Source organism: Pistacia vera, unplaced genomic scaffold (genome assembly GCF_008641045.1).
Source record: "Pistacia vera cultivar Batoury unplaced genomic scaffold, PisVer_v2 Contig650, whole genome shotgun sequence".
In the NCBI taxonomy this organism is placed as follows: domain Eukaryota; kingdom Viridiplantae; phylum Streptophyta; class Magnoliopsida; order Sapindales; family Anacardiaceae; genus Pistacia; species Pistacia vera.
In genome coordinates, this window is record NW_022196502.1 from 549,962 (window position 1) to 569,056 (window position 19,095).

The window sequence follows — 19,095 nt, forward strand, 5'->3', positions numbered from 1 at the left end:
TGTGAAGGCATCAACTCATGAAAACCCGAAGATTTCCTTGTTGTAACTCCTCATTTGGTCTTTGATAGTTGTTGCTTGCCAAAACCTCAAACAACTCATAAGCCTCCTCTAGTGTCTTATCTGCAAGGCCCCTCTGAAGCTGCATCCACCATGGTTTGCACATTACCCATCAAACCATTGTAGAATGTTTGGACTTGAAGCCAAACTGGAAACCATGGTGTGGACACTTCCTCATTAACTCCTTGTATCTCTCCCAGCCTCGTACAATGACTCGGCACATCTTGTAGAAATGATGTGATATCATTTCTCAATTTCGCTGATTTAGCTGGAGGAAAGAACTTGGTTAGGAATTTCTGTGCTAGATCTTCACGTTGTTATTGTTCCCGGTGGTAATGCCATTAACCACCCCTTTGCTTTATCTCCCAATGAGAATGGGAATAACCGTAGCCTAATCATCATCCGACACTCCATTTGACTCGAAGGTGTCACCAATTTCCAAGAAATTTGCAATGTGCTGATTCGGATCTTCCTCAAATCACCGTTGAATCTAACCGACTGCTGGATCATCTGGATGATTGTCGGCTTGATCTCGAAGTTGTTTGCTTATACTAAGGTCTAGTAATACTGACTCACTTCCATTCACTGTGGGAACTGAAAATTCCCTCAGTGTCCGTTTTCTTGTTCAGCTATTTCAACAACTATTCTTCAGATTCTCAGCGAAGATTCTCCTCTTCTTCTCTCTTGTTACGTCTTCTCACGGTCCTCTCAGCTCAAGGTCAACAGGAACCACTGGTTGACGTCTTGCTCTTGCCATAAACTGAACGAACACAAGTGAAGGAAAGTGAGATCACCATTCTAAAGAAAATTAAAACAAAAATTAAAACTTCAATCTAGCTAAACTTAAAGAAAACTCAATGTTAACTTAAAACAGTCCCCGGCAACGGCTCCAAAAACTTGATTCGTGTTTCTTACAACATGCAAAATGTAGCAAGTATACTAGTTGCACAAGTAATAAAATGATGAGTAGAGTATCGTTCCCACGAGGATTGTTAGCAAAGCACTGAGTTTCCTAACGTTATCAAGTGAAGCAATTGAATTCTTTGGATTGGTGGGAGAATTCTAATTAAAAATACAATGAATTTTAAAACTAGATAAAACTTAATTAAAGAAAGCAATATGAACACAGATATCAGCAGGAAACAGCGGGTAGGGTTTTGACTTCATTTGGATTTTATGGGTTAAACCTAAAAATTACACTACATTCACATTCATACGCAATGGTTGTAAATCGAACTCACTAAGGTGTTAAACATACCCTCTCGGGCTATGTTTTCCTATTCATCCTTATTAACCTTCCGCACCCAACAAATTGAAGATTAACAATTCCAAACTCATTAAGCAAAAGAATCCTACAATGATTTCATTAATTCTTGAATCTATCTCTAGCATCCAATACTATAATGGTGATTACCCAAGAAGCCTAACATGATTCATTTCTCAATCTCATCATGTTCATCACATACAGCATTAAAAATCAGAGTAAACACACAACCAAAGCATATTCATATGAAAATAAAACAATCAAACACTTAACCCATTAAAAATCCAAACTACAATCAAAACCCTAACCCAAAAAAAAAGATTAGTTCATAGCTAAATCAGTAATACAAAAACGAAAAACGGAAATAATCAAGTTCAGCATAATGAAACTGAGGTAAAAGATAAGAAATCTCCCCAAAAGATGAATCCTTTAGTCAGAGTCGAATCTTCTCCCTTTAACAACCCAAATCGCTCAAAGTTTTTCTAAGAAAAAAAATAAAAGTAGCTAACCCTAAACAGACGAAGACCTTGGGCAAAAGGCTAAGTTTTTCTTTTATACTTCGTCCAAATAACCCAGCTAAAACACGCACAAAACGAAACTGTGCGTTTAACAAAACTGAAAATAATGACTGTCGCCGCGGCGAAGAATGAAGTAGACACGCTCGTCCCTGGCTTACTTCGCCGCGGCGAAGACAATTCCTTCGCCGAGGTGAAGCTTTTTGAAAAGTTCTGTAATTACAGAACTGCCACTCTGCTTGCTTCTTCGTTTGATTCTTCGATTCTCGGTGCTCTCCCTTGGAAACAAGCTTCATCGTGCTTTATCCTGCTCCGGAACTCTCCTATCTTCTGAGATCCGCTAATTTCTAAGTCAAAAATATCAAATTTTGTCCTTATTTGCTCAAAATGTCCATTTTAACCTGAAACACGAAAAGTAGAGAATTAAGCAACAATTCAGGTCAAAATGCACTAGAAAGTACCTGAAATCCGACAAAAAGGTCTAATGAAAACTGTATAATTCACGGATTATCAGAAACCGTTCAGCATTTTGAGATGGTAAGTCCCCGGTCTGATCACCTTGTCGACCCGGTACGGACCTTCCCAGTTCGGTCCTAGTACCCCTGCACTTGGCTTCCTGGTTCCGAGGAGAACTTCTTTTAGTACAAGGTCTCTGACCTGGAAGTCTCTTCGCTTGACCTTTGAATCGAAGAACCTCTTCGCACGTTGCCAGTAGGTTGCTATCCTTGGCGAAGCCTTGCCGCGGTGCTCTTCCACAAGATCCAGACTTGCCCTCATAAGTGCTTCGTTTTCAATCTCATCGTACAAGTCTCTCCGAAGAGAACCAGTTCCCACCTCCACAGGAATCATTGCTTTGCAGCCATAGGCTAGCGAAAAGGGCGTTTCTGAGGTGGAGGTTCTTGGAGTTGTCTTGTATGCCCACAAGACTTTGGGGAGATCGTCGGCCCAATTTCCCTTGGCTGCCCCAAGTTTAGCCTTTAGAGTGTGCTTGATGGTCTTGTTGACAGCTTCAACTTGACCATTTGCTTGCGGTCTGACGATTGAGGCAATTTTTTTATGAATGCCCAGCTCATCGCAAAAGTGCTTGAACTCCTCATTATCAAATTGCTTTCCATTATCCGAAATGAGGGTGTGAGGAATTCCATAGCGGCACACTATGTTCTTGAAAATGAAGTCTTTCAGCTTTCTGATCGTGATCGCGGCCAGCGGTTCAGCTTCTACCCATTTTGTGAAGTAGTCTACCGCGACCACGTCATACTTAACTCCCCTTTTTCCGACTGGCATGGGTCCGATAAGGTCGATCCCCCACATGGAAAATGGCCATGGGCTAGACATCGTTACTAGCTCGTGAGAGGGGGCTCGCAGAATGTTCGTGAACCGCTGATACTTATCACACCTCTTGACAAAATTGTGGGAATCTTCTTGGATTTTGGGCCAATAATACCTTTGGCGAACAATTTGTTCGCGAGAGATCATGCAGCGGTGTGATTACCGCATATCCCTTCATGGATTTCTCTCATGATATAATCTACCTCTTCACTGGTTACACATCGGAGGAGAGGGGCACTGAATCCCCTCTTGTACAACTGGTCCCCGATGAGTGTGTAGCGAGCAGATCTTGTTCGCAGGACCTGTGCCTCAACCTTGTTGTCGGGCAAGATCCTATCCTTGAGATACCTGTAAATGGGCGTCATCCAAGAGTTTGATTGCGTTACACTCATAGCCTGTTCGGTTGAACTGATGCTCGGGGTCTCGATGAACCGAACAGGAATGCTATCAAGTGCCTCTGAGTCCAACAATGAAGCTATCTTTGCCAAGGCGCCTGCCACAGAGTTGCTATCTCTGGGGATCTGGGTGATCGTGAAATGCTTGAACGGCTCAAACGCGGCCTTGGCTTCTTTTAGATAACGGATCATGTTCTCTTCCTTGGCTTGGTATTCTCCTAGGATTTGGTTGACGACCAACATAGAGTCGCTGTGGACGCTGATCGCGGTTGCACCCATTTCTCTGGCCAACTGTAATCCGGCGAGCAGAGCTTCATACTCAGCTTCGTTATTGGTCGCCTTGAATCCAAACCGCAGGATGCCGTGAATGCGAGCCCCTTCGGGACTCAAAAGGAGGAGACCTGCTCCTGCCATTTTTCTGGTCGATGATCTATCGACATAGAGGTTCCAGGTCGATAGGTTCTGAATGGTCTCTTGGATGAATTCACTGGGCTATTGCTCTGACTTGTTCGGGAGATAGGAGAATTCTGAAATGAAGTCAGCGACAACTTGCCTTTTGATGGTCGACCTGGGCTTGTACTTCAGGTCAAACTGGCTTAATTCCATTACCCATTTGAGCAGTTTACCCAAGGCTTCCGGCTTCTGGAGGACCTACCTGAGGGGGTAGTTAGTCATTACATGGATCGTATGGGCGTGGAAGTAAGGTCGCATCTTTCTGGAAGCGATCAGCAGAGCATAGGCTAATCATTCCATTTCAGGATACTGCATCTCGGCATCCGACAGGCGTTTGCTCGCATAGTAGACAGGCCATTGAACTTTTTCCTCTTCTCGAACTAGGGCTGCACTGACCACGGACTACGAGACAGACAGGTACAGGGGCAAAATCTCTTGCGGAAGAGGCTTAGAGAGGAGAGGTGGCTTCCCGAGGTGTTTTTTTATACTTTGGAACACCTGTTTGCATTCGGGAGTCTATTCGAATTTCTTATTGGCCTTCAGAACATTGAAAAACGGCAAACAGCGATCTGTTAGCCTCGATATGAAGCGACTTAGTGCTGCTATTCGCCCATTTAGGCTCATGACTTGTTTTTTGCTGGTCGGGCTCTCCATATCGAGCAGAGCTTGAATCTTCTCGGTGTTTATTTCTATCCCTTGCTGATTAACCATGTACCCTAGGAACTTTCCTGATGATACCCCGAATAAACACTTGAGAGGATTCAACTTCATTCTGTAGAGCCGGAGGATGTCAAACATCTCAGCGAGATGTTAAATGTGTTCTGAGGCGACCTAGGATTTGACCAGCATGTCGTCCACATAGACCTCTATTGTTCTTCCGATCTGGTCGGAGAACATTCGGTTAACCAGCCACTAGTAGGTTGCGTCAGCATTCTTGAGGCCGAAAGACATAACTTTGTAACAATACAGCCCCCGGTCTATAATGAAGGACGTATGCTCCTCGTCTGGGCCATACATAGGGATCTGATTGTATCCCGAGTATGCATCCATGAAACTTAGTAGCTCGTACCTCGAGGTTGCATCCATGAGTTGGTCGATTTTTGGCAGAGGGAAGCTGTCTTTCAGGCAGGCCTTGTTGAGGTCGCTAAAATCAATGCAGGTCCCCCACTTTTCGTTTGGCTTCTTTACTAGGACCAGGTTGGCAACCCAGGTCGGGTAGAGTGCCTCTCGGATGAACCCATTTCGGAGGAGGTTTTCCACTTCTAATTTTAATGCAGCATACCGCTCCGGATCCATTACTCTTCTTTTTTGGTGAACTGGCTTGGCCTCGCTGTCGACGTTTAACGCATGGCAAATAACATCCGGACTGATCCCGACCATATCTACATGCGACCAGGCAAACACATCGACGTTTTCCCTGAGGAAACCTGTCAGTTCGTTAGCGAGCTGGGGATTGAGATTTTTACTGACTCTTAACACTCTGCTCGGCTCTTTTTGGTCAACCAACACTTTAGTCAGGTCCTCAACTGGCCCACTGGAGGGGTAGTCTTGAATGCGAGGGTCTAGGTTGTCCTCGGCCAGGCCAGGTCATGGATCGATCCTGCTGATCGCCATGGCCTGGCGGGGTGCACTTCGCAGAACGCCTTTTCCTTTGTGCGCCATCTAGACTGCTTTTACATAGCAGTCACGCGATATGCGTTGAGACCCGTTGACTTCCCCGATCCCCATCGGGGTGGGGAATTTCATCTTCAGATGGTAAATTGAAGTGACCGCCTTGAATTGTCTTAGTAGAGGTCGCCCAAGGATCCCATTGAAAGCTGACGGGCAGTCTACCACTAAGAATTCAATTATCTTGGTCACTTCGTCAAGATCGCCCAGCATGACTGGGAGTGAGATTGTTCCCTTGGGGAGTAGATGGTCTCCTGTGAATCCGTATAGCGGGAACGAGGTAGGCTTCAGGTCAGCCTCGTCCAGATTCATCCTTTCAAAGGTGGATGTGAATAGGATGTTCACAGCACTCCCGTTATCCACTAACATTCTCTGGGTGTTATAGCGCCTTATCAGGGGAGTGATTACAAGGGCGTCGTCGTGGGGATGGTGTAACTTGGCTGCATCCTGCTCGGAGAAGGAAATCTCCTCCTCCCGGTGAACCTTTTGTGGTCGCCGATCCGCACTCATCACTCTAATGGGGTCGTGATGTGCTTCACGAGCATACCTTTCTTGGGCACCTCGTGAATTTCCAGCGAAGTGCGGTCCCCTGAAAATCAAGTTGAGACCGAGCACCTATTTCTGATCGCGACGCTTCTTACTTGGCTCCCCCCGATCTTTCTCTTTTGAGGGAGTAGAGTCATCGACGTATTCCTTGAAGTGCCCCTTCTTGATAAGCTCTTCGATTGCTTGTTTCAGAGCTCGGCACTCATCAGTATGGTGCCTATTATCCCGATGATAGCGAAAGTACTTTTTATTATTTCTTGCTGTCGCGGGGGTTTTCATGGGTTCGGGTTCTCCGAGCAGACTGGCTTCTTCGGATTTATCAAGAATGGCAGACATAGAGGCGTTCAGTGGAGTATATTGGGGCATGTCGCGTTTGTAACGAGGAACGGGAGCATAGGACTTTTTGTGCTCGTAGCGGGGTTTCTTCCCTTTTCGCTGATCGTCAATGTCTCATTTGCGATCAGCTCTTCTATTTTCTCCCTGACCAAACATACTGCCTGAAGAGTCGTGATCGCGACGACGTAGTGCAGCCAATGAATTTTTTATACGGAGATACTTTTCCGCGAGGTTATAGAATCTGGTGAGGGAAACATCGTCCTCAGCCTATAATTTTTTCCACAGGTCGGTTTGCGGGCGAACTCCAGCTATTATGAGTGTTCGGATAGACTCTTCGGGGGCATGAGCCACCTTATTGAGTTCCCTGTGGAAACGATCGATATAGGATTGTAGGGATTCATCTCTTTCTTGCCTTATGTTGCTGAGATAGCTCAAAGGCATCGAGAACTTCCGATTTGCTTGGAAATGCCGTAGGAACGTCATGCTCATTTGAGGCCACGAACTGATCGATCCCGCTGGGAGTGACCTTAACCACCTCTTGGCATGAGAAGTTAGGGTCACGGCCAAACAACGACATTTTGCAAGATCCAAAACCTGGTGGAGCTCCATCAGGTCGTTGAACTCATACAAATGATCTTGCGGGTCATGGTTCCTATCGAACGGCCGCATGTCAGGCATTCTGAACCCTGGTGGGAGTGGAGCAGCTAACATTTTTGGGAGAGAAGGGAGATGCAGAGGCGACCTAGGCCTGCTCGTTTTGCTGCTCTCTCAGCCTATCCAGAGCTCGTTGCAGCTCCTCAATTTGTGGTAACGGAGCCAGTTGGGGATTGCTTTCACCCATGAGAGTCCGGCCCTCGCGATTACAGTTCAGGAGAGTCAGGAGGTCAGACTCCTCTTCGCCTCGGCCTGCACTTCCGACCGCTCTCGACACACGGTGGCTAGAGGCGTGTGAAGGCGATGGACGGTATGGAGTATTTTCACGACCCTCGCGGTCGTACGAACTGCCCCGCGAGGTGTAAGGACCACCCTCATGATAGCGATCAGGATCATTCTGTTGGCGGTGATAAGAATCGCCCCGCCCAGCACTTTTGCTTGGGTTCACCTGCGACGTGGCATGGGATAGCTCGGGATTTATTTTTTTGCCGAGTCTCAGCTTTTTCGGCACCCTGCTCGGGGCACGGCTTGTGTTCGCTGGCCCTTTGGAGCTCGTAGGCTTGCTTTTTACCACTTGCTTACCCTTACGTCTACGCGCTGCAGTGCTCGCGGCATGGGCTATTTCCCTTTGCCGCTCTTTCTCGTGACCTACAGGCGTTTTTGGCAGTTGCACCGCCCCAACTGTTCTAGATGGCACGCCTTAGTCCAGACGGTCCAGCCTTTGGTTGACCGTCTGGAGAGTATTGTCGAACCTCTTCAGGTAGCTTTTGATGTTGGGGTCAAGCTGCGAAGCTGCTGGGATATCCACCGCAGCAATTTGTGGGGCTGGAAGTATTCTGGAAGAGATATCCCCTTGGGTTAGGGGAACTCCCTCAACGCGCTGGTTGGCTTGCTCAGGTTCAGATTGGCGGGCCATTTGTTGCTATAGGACCAGTAGGTTAGAGATTCTCCTAATGAAGGATGAACACTAAATCTGGCCCTCCTTCTAGCGCCAAACTGTTGATGCGTGATTTTTGACGCCAACTAATCGACACATGCGTAACGTTGATTGGTCAAGAGATACACGTGATTATGGATAGAATGTAGAGTAAATGCAATGAGAGCTTTTTAAAGTGGTTCGGATGCTAAGGTAGCAAGTCCTACGTCCACTGATTTGTATTAGTATTGTGGGTTAGATCGCAACAGCGGACTGACTTACAAATGATTAGGGAAAAGTAAATACAAAGTTACAAAAGAGAGAGAGAGAGAGAGAAAGCTAGTTCAGAGTGTAAAATAGCCGAATCCCCTTAATGAAGGGGTCTTCCTCTTTTTATAGTGAGATGAGTGCAAGTAATCATCATTAAATCCATGGGTTGGTGTGAATGTCAGGACTAAATCAGGCTTTACGTCACATTGTCCACCTTCCAAGCTGATTTCACGCGATTTGGAGCAGGGAATGGACACGTTTTTCAATTGCATCAAGGAGTTCTGATGAAAGGGGTTTTCCTATCTAGAGTGCTTTGACTCATTTACGAGTCAAAGCAGAATTTCACTGATCATCTCTATTCTGTTTTGACTCATAAAGGAGTCAAAGAACTTGAGATAGGAAAACTCGTTTCATCAAAACCCCTTGATGCAATTGAAAAATAGAGAATTTTAATTGTTGTTTTCTCAAGAAACTATGCTTCTCTCCTTGGTGCTTGGATAACCTTGTTAAGATTATTGGATGTAAGAACACATTGGGACAAAAAGTGGTTCCAATTTTCTATGATGTGGATCAATTGGTGGAAAGAAAACAGATGGGTAACTTTGAGAAAGCATTTGCTAAGCATGAAAGAAACCATGCTTCTTCTCCTTGGTGCTTGAATAGAAGTGATTAATCTCTCGAAGAGATTTGCAGGAAAGGTACTTAAGTTTCATTTTTTTTTCCCCCTTCCGTGCTTGTAAAAAAATATCTGGTGATAATTATTTGATCAACAGTTTTAATTATTGTGGTTTATGATAAAATTTGCAGTTATGAGTCAGAATTTATTGAACATTGTTGTTAATGCAGTAACAAGAAAATTAAGTTGTTCATCAGCTTCAACATTCATGAATCTGAAGAAAGTTTTAGTTAAGAGTGAGTTTCATTTTTGGAGAAATTACTAAAGCAGGCTAAAAAACGAGGCCAATGGTTCCATGGAAGCAATTCTCAATTTACCCAACACGGACCTCTTTTTTATTTCATTTTAATATCATGACATTGAAATCATTTGATACATTAATTATAAGTTACTGAAATTTGAAGTCTGTAAATAGAAATGATAAATATGTTGAAAATTTCGGTTTATAAAAAATGAAAATCACTTGTACAAAATTATAACCAGTTGAGGGTTTAATTATTGCATATGCATCCCTTCAAATGCAAGTTCATTTAGTATCATTAACAAGATGCATCACCAACTTGTGTAAACTAGGGTACATAATTAATCTCTTGAACGTGAACGTGAGAAATATTTTTAAGGTATTTGGTTACATAATGGTGCTTGAGATGATGGCTAATGGTCACGTTAAGATTGAAATATAAGAAGTTGGTAGAAAAGTTAATATCTTGAAGTATAGGTTATGAGAAGTTAACTTGAAGTGAAAAACAAGTTTTTTATGGGTTATTAGAGGTTTTATCTTCTTGAATGCCAATTTTTCCGCTGGTTGTCTCGTTACACTAACAATCTTTGAGTCTACATCCCTTTAGGAAAACTTATCGGGTTTGGGTCTCCAGTGGCCCAAAATCACCAATTTTGCTCATCTTTGGTAAGAAGATAGGTCTTCTTTTTAAATCTTCAACAAAGAAAACTACAAATAGAAGAGAAAATACCAAGAATCTTGGATGAGAAGTTTCTTGGTAAGTATTAATTAGTTTCTTTCTCTTAGCCTATTCATTGCACTTTTCTTAATTATGGTAGTTTATTGCTTAAACACTTGATAAAAATTAGGTTTGTTTCTCGTAACTATCAAAAGTAATTGTCATTGTGGAACATCTCTCGGTATGTAAATCATATCTTACTCGATATACATCATATTATGGTCTTCATTAGCTTGTTGGAAAGCTCATTCATACACCTACAACTTCTCCGTTGACCAAGCAACTCAGTTCAATCATTATGATACTCAAACACGCGTTGCAAGTTGACGGATTAGTTGGTAGCCGAAATCTCAGGAGGCCTTCAGCTGGATGTTGGGGACATTTTTTTTTTACCAGAGTTTTAGGCCTCAAAACTCTCTTCATATGCATTCTCTTCTTTCTCTAAGTATGTCTTTCTAAAACTCCTAGCTAATAGATTTGTAGTTTCGTTTCTTTGATTCTATCTTAGCACTTCAACTCAACGTCTAACAGAAATTCATTTTTATCAGCCCTAGCACTTCCGTTACCCAACTTAAGTGGATTAACGGACCAAACAGACTTTGCACTTCCGTTACTTTTGTACAGAAATTCATTTTTATCAGCCTAGCTCCGTTAGTCCTTGTCCTTTAATTGTAATTTTTGAACACTAACTAAATTCTTTATTTCTTCAAAATAGCATATAGTCTTCAAAGTGGTTTCTTTCTTCAAACAGTTATGATTTATGAAACAAATAATGTCATCCAACATACTCATGTAAATATGATGATGTGATGCTGGCGTCAGCATGATAATTGTTGGTGATTTATTTATTTATTTTTGGTTTTGTTTATGTAGTGTTAAGTGTATTTGGATTATTAGTTCTTAATTACTGACCGCCTTTTTTTTTTTTTTTTTTGTGTTAATGTTTGGTGATCGTGAGCTTAGAAGAAGGTGTTTGGTAGCTTAGTAGATATTGAATTGTAAATGTTGATAATAAAACAGAATCTTAACGTGCTTATTGGGATTAATGGTTTTTGAATTATGACTTGTAACTTGACGTTTCAAATTAGGATAGTTGAACACGTGGATAAATGGATAAGTGTTAGGGGGCGATAAGTTTTATGATTTTGGGCTTTTGTGGAAGGATTTTGGATGGTTAAATGGAATTGTCAGGAAGGGGTTTTTAACAAGCTGAAAAGAGAGAAACTGGATAGAGACAGAAAATAGGAAATTTAGAGCATGGTTGTTGATTATGTTTTACTTGAATGGTGACGCCGAGAGAGCAAATGGGGGGCTATTGGGAGCAGCATAAAACAATTACCATTAGAAAAAGGGTTTCTGTGTTCACCTGAATATTTTTACATGTCAAATATTTGAAATGACCTTGAAATTTAAGATAATTTAACTAATGTTTGCTATACTGTTTTATGGAATTTATGGCCTATATCAAGATTAATTGGTTTCAAATCCCAGTCTTGCCATAGAGAACTATAGTTGGCTATGATTTGGGATCTAGAGCATTACGTCTACACCTTAACAATGCCTTAACACTTGAGTTATGGGCCTCGAGCTTGGGTTTAGCTGTGATTTGTTTGTTAATAGATTTGTACTTTAGGAAGCTCATTGCTAGCATCATAGATCGGATAGGCATTGGCCCAAAACCTTGTGAATTGGTCTTTACGGTGCTTCCTCTATCAATTAGATCCTTTATCCATAGAATAAAGTATCTAGGCATATTTGTTTCTTTATAATTCGACTTCTATGAAGTTGCTTCCTTTGCTACAGCTGATAAAAATCATTTTTTCCACAATGCATATGTATAAAGCCTTTTTTTTTCTTTTTCTAGCATTTATTAGTGTGTTTGCTCTTTCTTCCCCTTTTTTCCTCTCTATTGTCGAGATAGTCCCACGTAATGACAGAACACAACCATATTATTAAAAGCTTGTAGTAAGAACGGGTTTCGTTCTAGTGCCCAAAAATAATATTCTAAAGCTTTTGTATGTTCTCCTTTACTTGTGTGGATAAGGCCTATGTTGTAGAGTATATAGCTGCGATCATAGGGATCAATTTCTAGTTGCATAGTTTCATAATAATTCTGTAAAGCTTCTGCATAATTTCATTCGGATTGAGCTGACGTCCATTACGGTCTTCATTATATATATAAAATTTAGATGGATGTTCCCGATTACTTGTGAGCATGCTTATGTAAATTAAAGAACCTTGTGATTTATTTTAGATATATATAAAAATTATTAGAAGATTTAAGCCCAAATGATAAGCTAGATAGTTGGATGCCCGAATCACATAAAGCACTACCGGCCTAAAGATATTAATAGCCCAAATGATAAGCTATTCCTACTATTACCCCAAAATGTTTAAAATAGGTGAATTTAGAATGACAAGTTTATGTTTGGAATGGTTGTATTAAATAATAAACATCATTAATCTATGTTTGAAATTGTTATAACTTAGAAATTAATAACTTCATTTTTAATTTCTAAAATTTAATTGAAAACTGAGACAGAGAAATAAATGTAATTAATTCAAATCAGAACATTATTTATCATTCACATTCTTTCTCCAAATAAAAAACGTATAGAATTTGGGATTTACTGTTATGATAATAATTAATTTGGTAATAAAATAATCACACTTTGGTTTAAATGCATTTATCAGTTTTAAAACTGAACTTGTTTTCTTGTTTTTGTTATTGTACTTTTCATTATCATTTTCCTTTGCTGAAGCAATATTATTGAGGACTTTAAGTTTATTGAACTGTAACTTTTATCAGTCAAAAAATGTTCATGTAACTACATTGTAAACATAAAGTAAAATATGTTTGTTCATAATTTTTCTTTCAGTGCCCAATTAGTCAAATGCATAATAAATCATCGTGTGGAATTTCTTCCCCCCTTATTACATTTACCACAATTGATATGGGGGCTACATGGCTTCATAATCTGTTCGCATAAGTAACTCGTTTTATATTATATACTTGGTAGATGACTTTAGGGGGACTTGTCAGACCTTCTTGTTGAAATACCTTTGTTATACTATTTAGTTCACATCTTTGGATTGAATTTTGTGAGTTTTAATTGTTTTGGATTTGATGTCAAAGAGTCTGGTGCTGATTTGTTACATTATGTTTAAGTATGTACAAGGTGTATCTGGCTATTTGGATGGACTTTTGAATGATACATTCTTATAATATGTGGTAGTTGTGCTTGTGTTGGAAATGGGGAATATCCCTATTCGTATAGCTTTTCTTGTTTCTAATAAAATAAATGTTTATTGGTAATCTTATTTATGTCTTTCCCACAGCTGCTTAAAAAAAAAAAAAAAATATCATAACTGCAATATTTTTAATACTTTATACTGATCGATTTAATTGTTTTCTTTTTACACAGATTGCTTCAAAATTGTTTGAATGACATTGCAACAACAGTTGAACCATGGTTTCAAGTATGTTGACTGGAAAATGAAGGTACCCTGTTATTTCGCAATCAAAAGAAAGAAACAATACTCAAGCCATAACTTTGGTTGATTTAGTGGCCAAGTTCATAGTGGCCAAGTTGAATTCTCTTACATCATTGCTGTTCACTGTAGCTCTTTTTTGACTTGCTTATGTTTGCTAGCTGCTTCATCCAGCTGCAGACTTTGAATGACCCTGTTTGGCATCTCACTACCGAGAATACTGACTCTTGAGTCAACTGCTTTGTTTTCAGTGTTCTTTTAATGAAGAAAATGCATGATCACTGGATTTATTTTATGATTGTGAAGCAAAGCATCCCCTGTATGTTATGAGTCTTCAATTAGCTTGTGTCTCATTTAAAACTTTTTCCAGTCGAAAAGTATGGGAATATATCGGATATACTTGAGCTATTTTTAGTTTTAAAAGCTTGTGTTCATTAAGAAGTTGTCGGTAATTTGCATAAGGTGGTTAGGGGATTGGGTATTCAATTTTTATTTGAAATATGATGTTATTAGGCCTGTTTTTTGTTATTTTCACCTTTGTGCAAGTTTCTTTGATGCATTTGACGTTAATTAGTTTACAATCAGTATAGGCTTATGAGCATTGTTGGATGTATATGGTTATAATGCATATTATGTTATAAGCATTTTTTTTTTTAAATTTTTTATTTAATCTAATGTAAATATTTTGCAGATGGCTTCTGCCAGAAGACGTGGCATGACTGGGGAAAGTTGCTGTTCCTAAACCAGTTAACTTATCCAGCCAAAAGTATCCAGTTGACTGCTCTCTTTCTTTCTTTTCATTTATTTTAAAGTTCGATTAATGGATGTGTTTGGGTTTCCCTTTCAAATCTCATGTTTTCTCTCTTTGCTTCAAGGTTAGAAAATCATGGGCTGGACCCGAATGTGGAAATTGTCCCTAAGTGGGTAACATGTCTTTGTGTTTGGGTTCTTTCCTGTCTCTCCCCATATTTATAGCATTTAATGCCTCTGGGTGCACTTAATTGCTTCCTTTTTTCAGCTTAAAATTGCCTAACTGGTGCTTGGATTAATTAATGATTTTTATATACTTCATAGGGGTACACTTAGTTGGGGAAGTATCTTATTTATGCCTGTGACTGCTCTTTATGCAGCGTGAAGCTATTCCATGGGGTGAAAGTTAAAATATTTAATTTTATTTGGAACTTGATGTCAATGGCTCATATTGCTTCGTTTTTTAATTTCCAATATAGTATTTTACCTGAATTATGGTATAAGCTACTGAATTATGCACAAAGTTTCGAGTAAAAGTATAAAAATAAACTTTATTGTTTTTAATTAATTTTATAAACACATAAAATTAAAAAAAAAAAAAATTATTGGAGAAAGCCTTTAAGAGAAAATTTAAATAGATAAAGATTAATACATATGGACTGTCTAATGGTTCGTAAAATATATGGGTGTTGATGTCATCATCAAAACCTTAGGGGTTTCTATGCACGTTTGTTTTACTTCACAGCACAAAAAAAATCTCTGCCTGCCCAAGCAAGACAAGAGCTAATCTTTTTGTTTTTGTCTTTTAGTTTCACATGGAAACGTTCTTCGACTGATTGGATTAAAGTTCTTCTGTCGGCGAAAGCTGTAGTTTTCTTGGTTTCCTTAAAATCTGCTTGTGTTTTTTTATTTTGTTATTAGTTTTAAGGATCTGGCAAATCTTGTTGGTTTCTTTTAGGGAAAGTTAGTGAAACTAATCTTACAACTCATTAGGATTTTGAACATATTCTGTTTTAAGTTTAATTTAACAGATCCACACAAGATCAGAGTTCTCTTGGATGTATAATTTTTTTTGTCAAATTTATATTTTTTTTTTCTGGAAATTATATATATACTTTTTGTTTTTCCAAATTTTCAGTGTCCCGCATAGGAGGAATCTGGTTACATCGACATACCTGCATTGATACATTGACTCTCATTTCATAAAACATGCAGGAGAAAAAGAGAAGAAAACAGAGCACTTAAATATTTTCCATACCTTCTCCCCCAGTTTGAATGGAGGAAGACCCTTGCAAGGGCATGTGCTGCATCGAAAAACATCCCCTAATCCACACTGTAAAGTATATAATTAGTCGAAGCGCATCAATTGATCAAACACAAGCTACCAACAATGATAGATGAACAGAAATTTGGTATGCTTGTACGATAATAACAAATATCCGTATGATAAATTCAGAGTCATCATCCAATTGAACTTTCAATAAACGTTTAGGTGCCTTCTTCAGAGCAAAGGAAGACCCAACTTCCCAGGAAGGCTTCTTACCCTTTACCTAGAAATAGCAAACTAATAAAAATTCAACTAATGTATTGTTAAATGAACACTCGAAAACTCAAAATGCAACAATAAAGTTTACTGCCATAATTTTCAACTTCCAGAGCATAATTGAAAGTTGAAATCCTCATATAATGCTGCTTGAAAAGCATGAGTAGGAAAAAGCAATAAATACAATAACTACCTACTGAAATTTTGTATTCAAATTCAGAACCCCACCATAAACTTCAGCAATAAATAAAAACCCCTGAAAAATGAAGCGCATTCACCCCAAAGTTAAGGCTCAAGATTCGCATACAACAAATCTCAACATAGGCCTCATTATAAAAAAGAAAATCAATGAATAATGTAATTTAATCATTTCTTGTGGACCTAATCTTTAACCAGCGAGGACTCAATTCAAGTCTATACGAACACTTAAAGAAGGGGACGCAGAATGAAAATGATACCAAAATTACCAGGTGACAATAGAAGCTCACCCCAAACGAGTGAACATTTTCAGCTGCTACAACTGATTTTAGGTCGAGACAAACTGCATCTACAAATCCGGCTAACAATAACTTGAGCTCAAGAGCCGAGAATGCCTGCAATGAAAGCCCTGATCAGATACATGGGTACAAGCAAAATACAAAGAAATAACAAAGTACACAAAATATACCTTAACGGCATTCCCTTCCTCAGACTTAAATTTCTTGTAAAGCAAGATTGTTCCACTGGGTTTCAGAACTCTCGAACTTTCGCCAAGCACCCGATCATCAGGAAATTCAGGTGAAGTACTAATAGATATAACAAGGTCAAGAGAGTTGGACTCCATTGGCAACTGACCTGTCAAAACAGAAGAACAAATTGAACAATAAACATTGCATACAAAAAGGATTGAATTGAATTAGAAAAAATAATGAAAATATGAAAATGAAACCCAAAAGAAGATTGGAAAAAGTACTTATTGAAGATGCTTCAGTGATAATGTGAGGATCACAGTATTCCTCTGCTTCATCCCTGAGCTCTCTCGTTGCATTAAAAATCGAACTCACACAAAAAGCTTGATCGTCTGTAAAGACAAGCACAACGCTCTTCTTCGCCGTATCCTACAACAGAAGCAAATTTTAGCAGCTAACCCATAATACAAAGAACTCCATAATCAATCAAAAATAAAATCTGAACCAAAATCACATTAAAAAAAATTAAAAAAAAAACAAATTTATCTCTTCTCCATTGACTTGCCAAATAAACACAAACTTCCCATATCAAATCCAACATGTTATGAAAAAAATAAAGAAAAGAACTCAGAAAATACAGACCATGAACTAATTGGATCAGAAAGTGGCGGCGTTATAACCCTAATGAAAATTGCAAGAAGGAAGAAATGATCAAGTCTTAAAAAAAAAAAAAAAAAAAATCTCACCATGTGATTGAATATTCAAAACCCAGAAGAGATTTTAGATTTGGTTTATGTTTTCGGTTCTTGGTGTTGGCTTCTGAAATGTACCTAAAACAAATCGCAGCGTTTTTTTTTTTTTTTTTTTTTTTTTTTACCTGCCGACTCTCTTTCTCTCTATGCTCCAAGCAAAATGGGTTTAAGAGGAAGAAGGTGGGCTACGTCACGTGGCCCGCCAATGGTGATGACGTGGCCAAAAGTTGTTGGCAGGCAGCGCAACCTATGTTGTCCAAACTCCAAACAGAAGTTTTATAGATTCTTTATTCGTATCGGTTTATCTATCATTTAAATTTGTTCTTTTAGAAGTCTAAAATACTATGAATTTTACTGTTATGCAAATATATTTAAAAAGCGTATTATCAATTAGAGGACATTTTTATCATAAATTTATGCCACAGAACATTTTTATTGAGGGATAATCAGTTTGTCTGTCAGGGTTCGGCAAAGTCTTATTTTACGAGTGAGACAACTTTTTCTCATCTAAATAATAGTTTAATAACATTTTCTCACTCGTAGACTTTTAAAATACTATTTTACTATTTAAATTTATGTTTCAATAATAAACAAAGAGCAAACTCAATCCAGACTATTAAAGTTTTTGGAGACAAGAGGTCAATCAGTCTTTTGGTGGTAGAGTATTAAATTTTGGTAGTTTGAATTAACCAGAATTTGACTTGAGAGGGGCAACTGTATAAACTCTAATCGCTCGATTGTCGACGATTGACAAAGTCGATAAAAGTAGGGTTTAAGGGATTTTAGTGAATGATGATCAAGAAAAAGAATAGTGGTGGTGTAGGGTCGCAATGACACCAAAATATGAAACGGAATATAAATTTAGGTAATAAAATAGTATTTTAAAAGTATGTGGATGAGAAAATGTCATCAAGCCTTTATTTGGGTAGAAAAAAGTCGTTTACTCCTTATTTTACAAGAAACCATACATGTTTTCATCGTAAAGCCCTTACTTTGTCTTTATTGGCGTTTGATTGGAGGTAATAAAAGACTATTAAGGTTATGTCATTTTATATTACTTGATTACCATGTTTGGTTGTCAAGTAATATAAGATTCCGATAATCTTTTATTACCAATAGTTGTTACTGTTGGTAATATTGAAGGTGATCTGATTACTTCTATTTTCATAGGTATTGTAAGATTACTTTAACCTTATTTTTGTTACAATTCTATATTTTATTAATGAAAATTTTGGACAATAATGCCCATGTTTTAAAATAAATTTACATTAATATATCATTTCAATTTTACCCTTGTTTATTTAAGTTTTTGGACAATAATACCCTTATATTTAAAATAAATTATAGACCACCACTGCCACCCAGCCACAACTGCTGACAGCGGGCCAACCACCATGGACCGCTGTCGGAGTCCTTAAAAACTTACGAGATTCGTCAAGAGGCTTTGATATAGTCGTTTCTAGCCATATTGATGGCCGAAAACCGTCATATTAGGCAAGCTTTGGCCATTAGCGGCTAGATCTCTTCTGTCCGGAATAGATCTGGCCAATAATGGCCAAGGATCTGGCTAGAAATGGCCATATCGAAGTCTTGTGGTCATGATGAGCTACTCACGACGACTTTTAGAGACTTTCGACAGTGGTTTGCAGGGGCAGCCGGCGGCGACAGGGGGTGGGGGTGGGGATGATTTTATCATAAATTAAAGTTTTATAGAGGCAGGGGTGTTTTGGCTAAATCTAAAATATTGGAGGTTAAAAGAATTATTAAAAAATTAATAATAAAAATAATATTATATTAATATTTAAAAAAAAAGGTAATTTAGTAATTAAAATAATATATCTACCAATTTATA

The 19,095-nt window shown here is 38.9% G+C and overlaps 1 protein-coding gene, 1 long non-coding RNA gene and 1 other non-coding gene across 6 annotated transcripts; 2 read left to right on the plus strand and 1 right to left on the minus strand.

Annotated features, from left to right (window-relative positions):
* The first annotated feature begins 209 nt into the window (after positions 1 to 209).
* LOC116111859 lies at positions 210 to 314 on the plus strand. The gene has a single exon (XR_004125132.1). It is a non-coding gene; the product is annotated as a small nucleolar RNA R71 (small nucleolar RNA).
* A 12,916-nt stretch (positions 315 to 13,230) lies between these two features.
* Positions 13,231 to 14,547, plus strand: LOC116111832. Its single transcript, XR_004125118.1, has 2 exons — positions 13,231 to 13,540; positions 14,222 to 14,547. It is a non-coding gene; the product is annotated as an uncharacterized LOC116111832 (long non-coding RNA).
* An 821-nt stretch (positions 14,548 to 15,368) lies between these two features.
* LOC116111830 (anamorsin homolog) lies at positions 15,369 to 17,346 on the minus strand. Of its 4 annotated transcripts, none has more exons than XM_031397981.1 (6): positions 17,238 to 17,346; positions 16,776 to 16,920; positions 16,491 to 16,657; positions 16,312 to 16,416; positions 15,539 to 15,613; positions 15,369 to 15,455 (listed from the first exon to the last, which is right to left on the minus strand). In XM_031397981.1, the coding sequence occupies exons 1-6, from the start codon at positions 17,238 to 17,240 to the stop codon at positions 15,384 to 15,386; spliced, it is 567 nt and encodes a 188-aa protein (XP_031253841.1). In that variant the 5' UTR covers positions 17,241 to 17,346; the 3' UTR covers positions 15,369 to 15,383. The 4 variants fall into 4 exon arrangements, with proteins under 4 accessions (XP_031253841.1, XP_031253840.1, XP_031253843.1 ...); XM_031397980.1 differs by having other exon boundaries at positions 16,291 to 16,416; XM_031397983.1 differs by lacking the exons at positions 15,369 to 15,455; positions 15,539 to 15,613 and adding an exon at positions 16,002 to 16,079.
* Between the last annotated feature and the right edge of the window lie 1,749 nt (positions 17,347 to 19,095).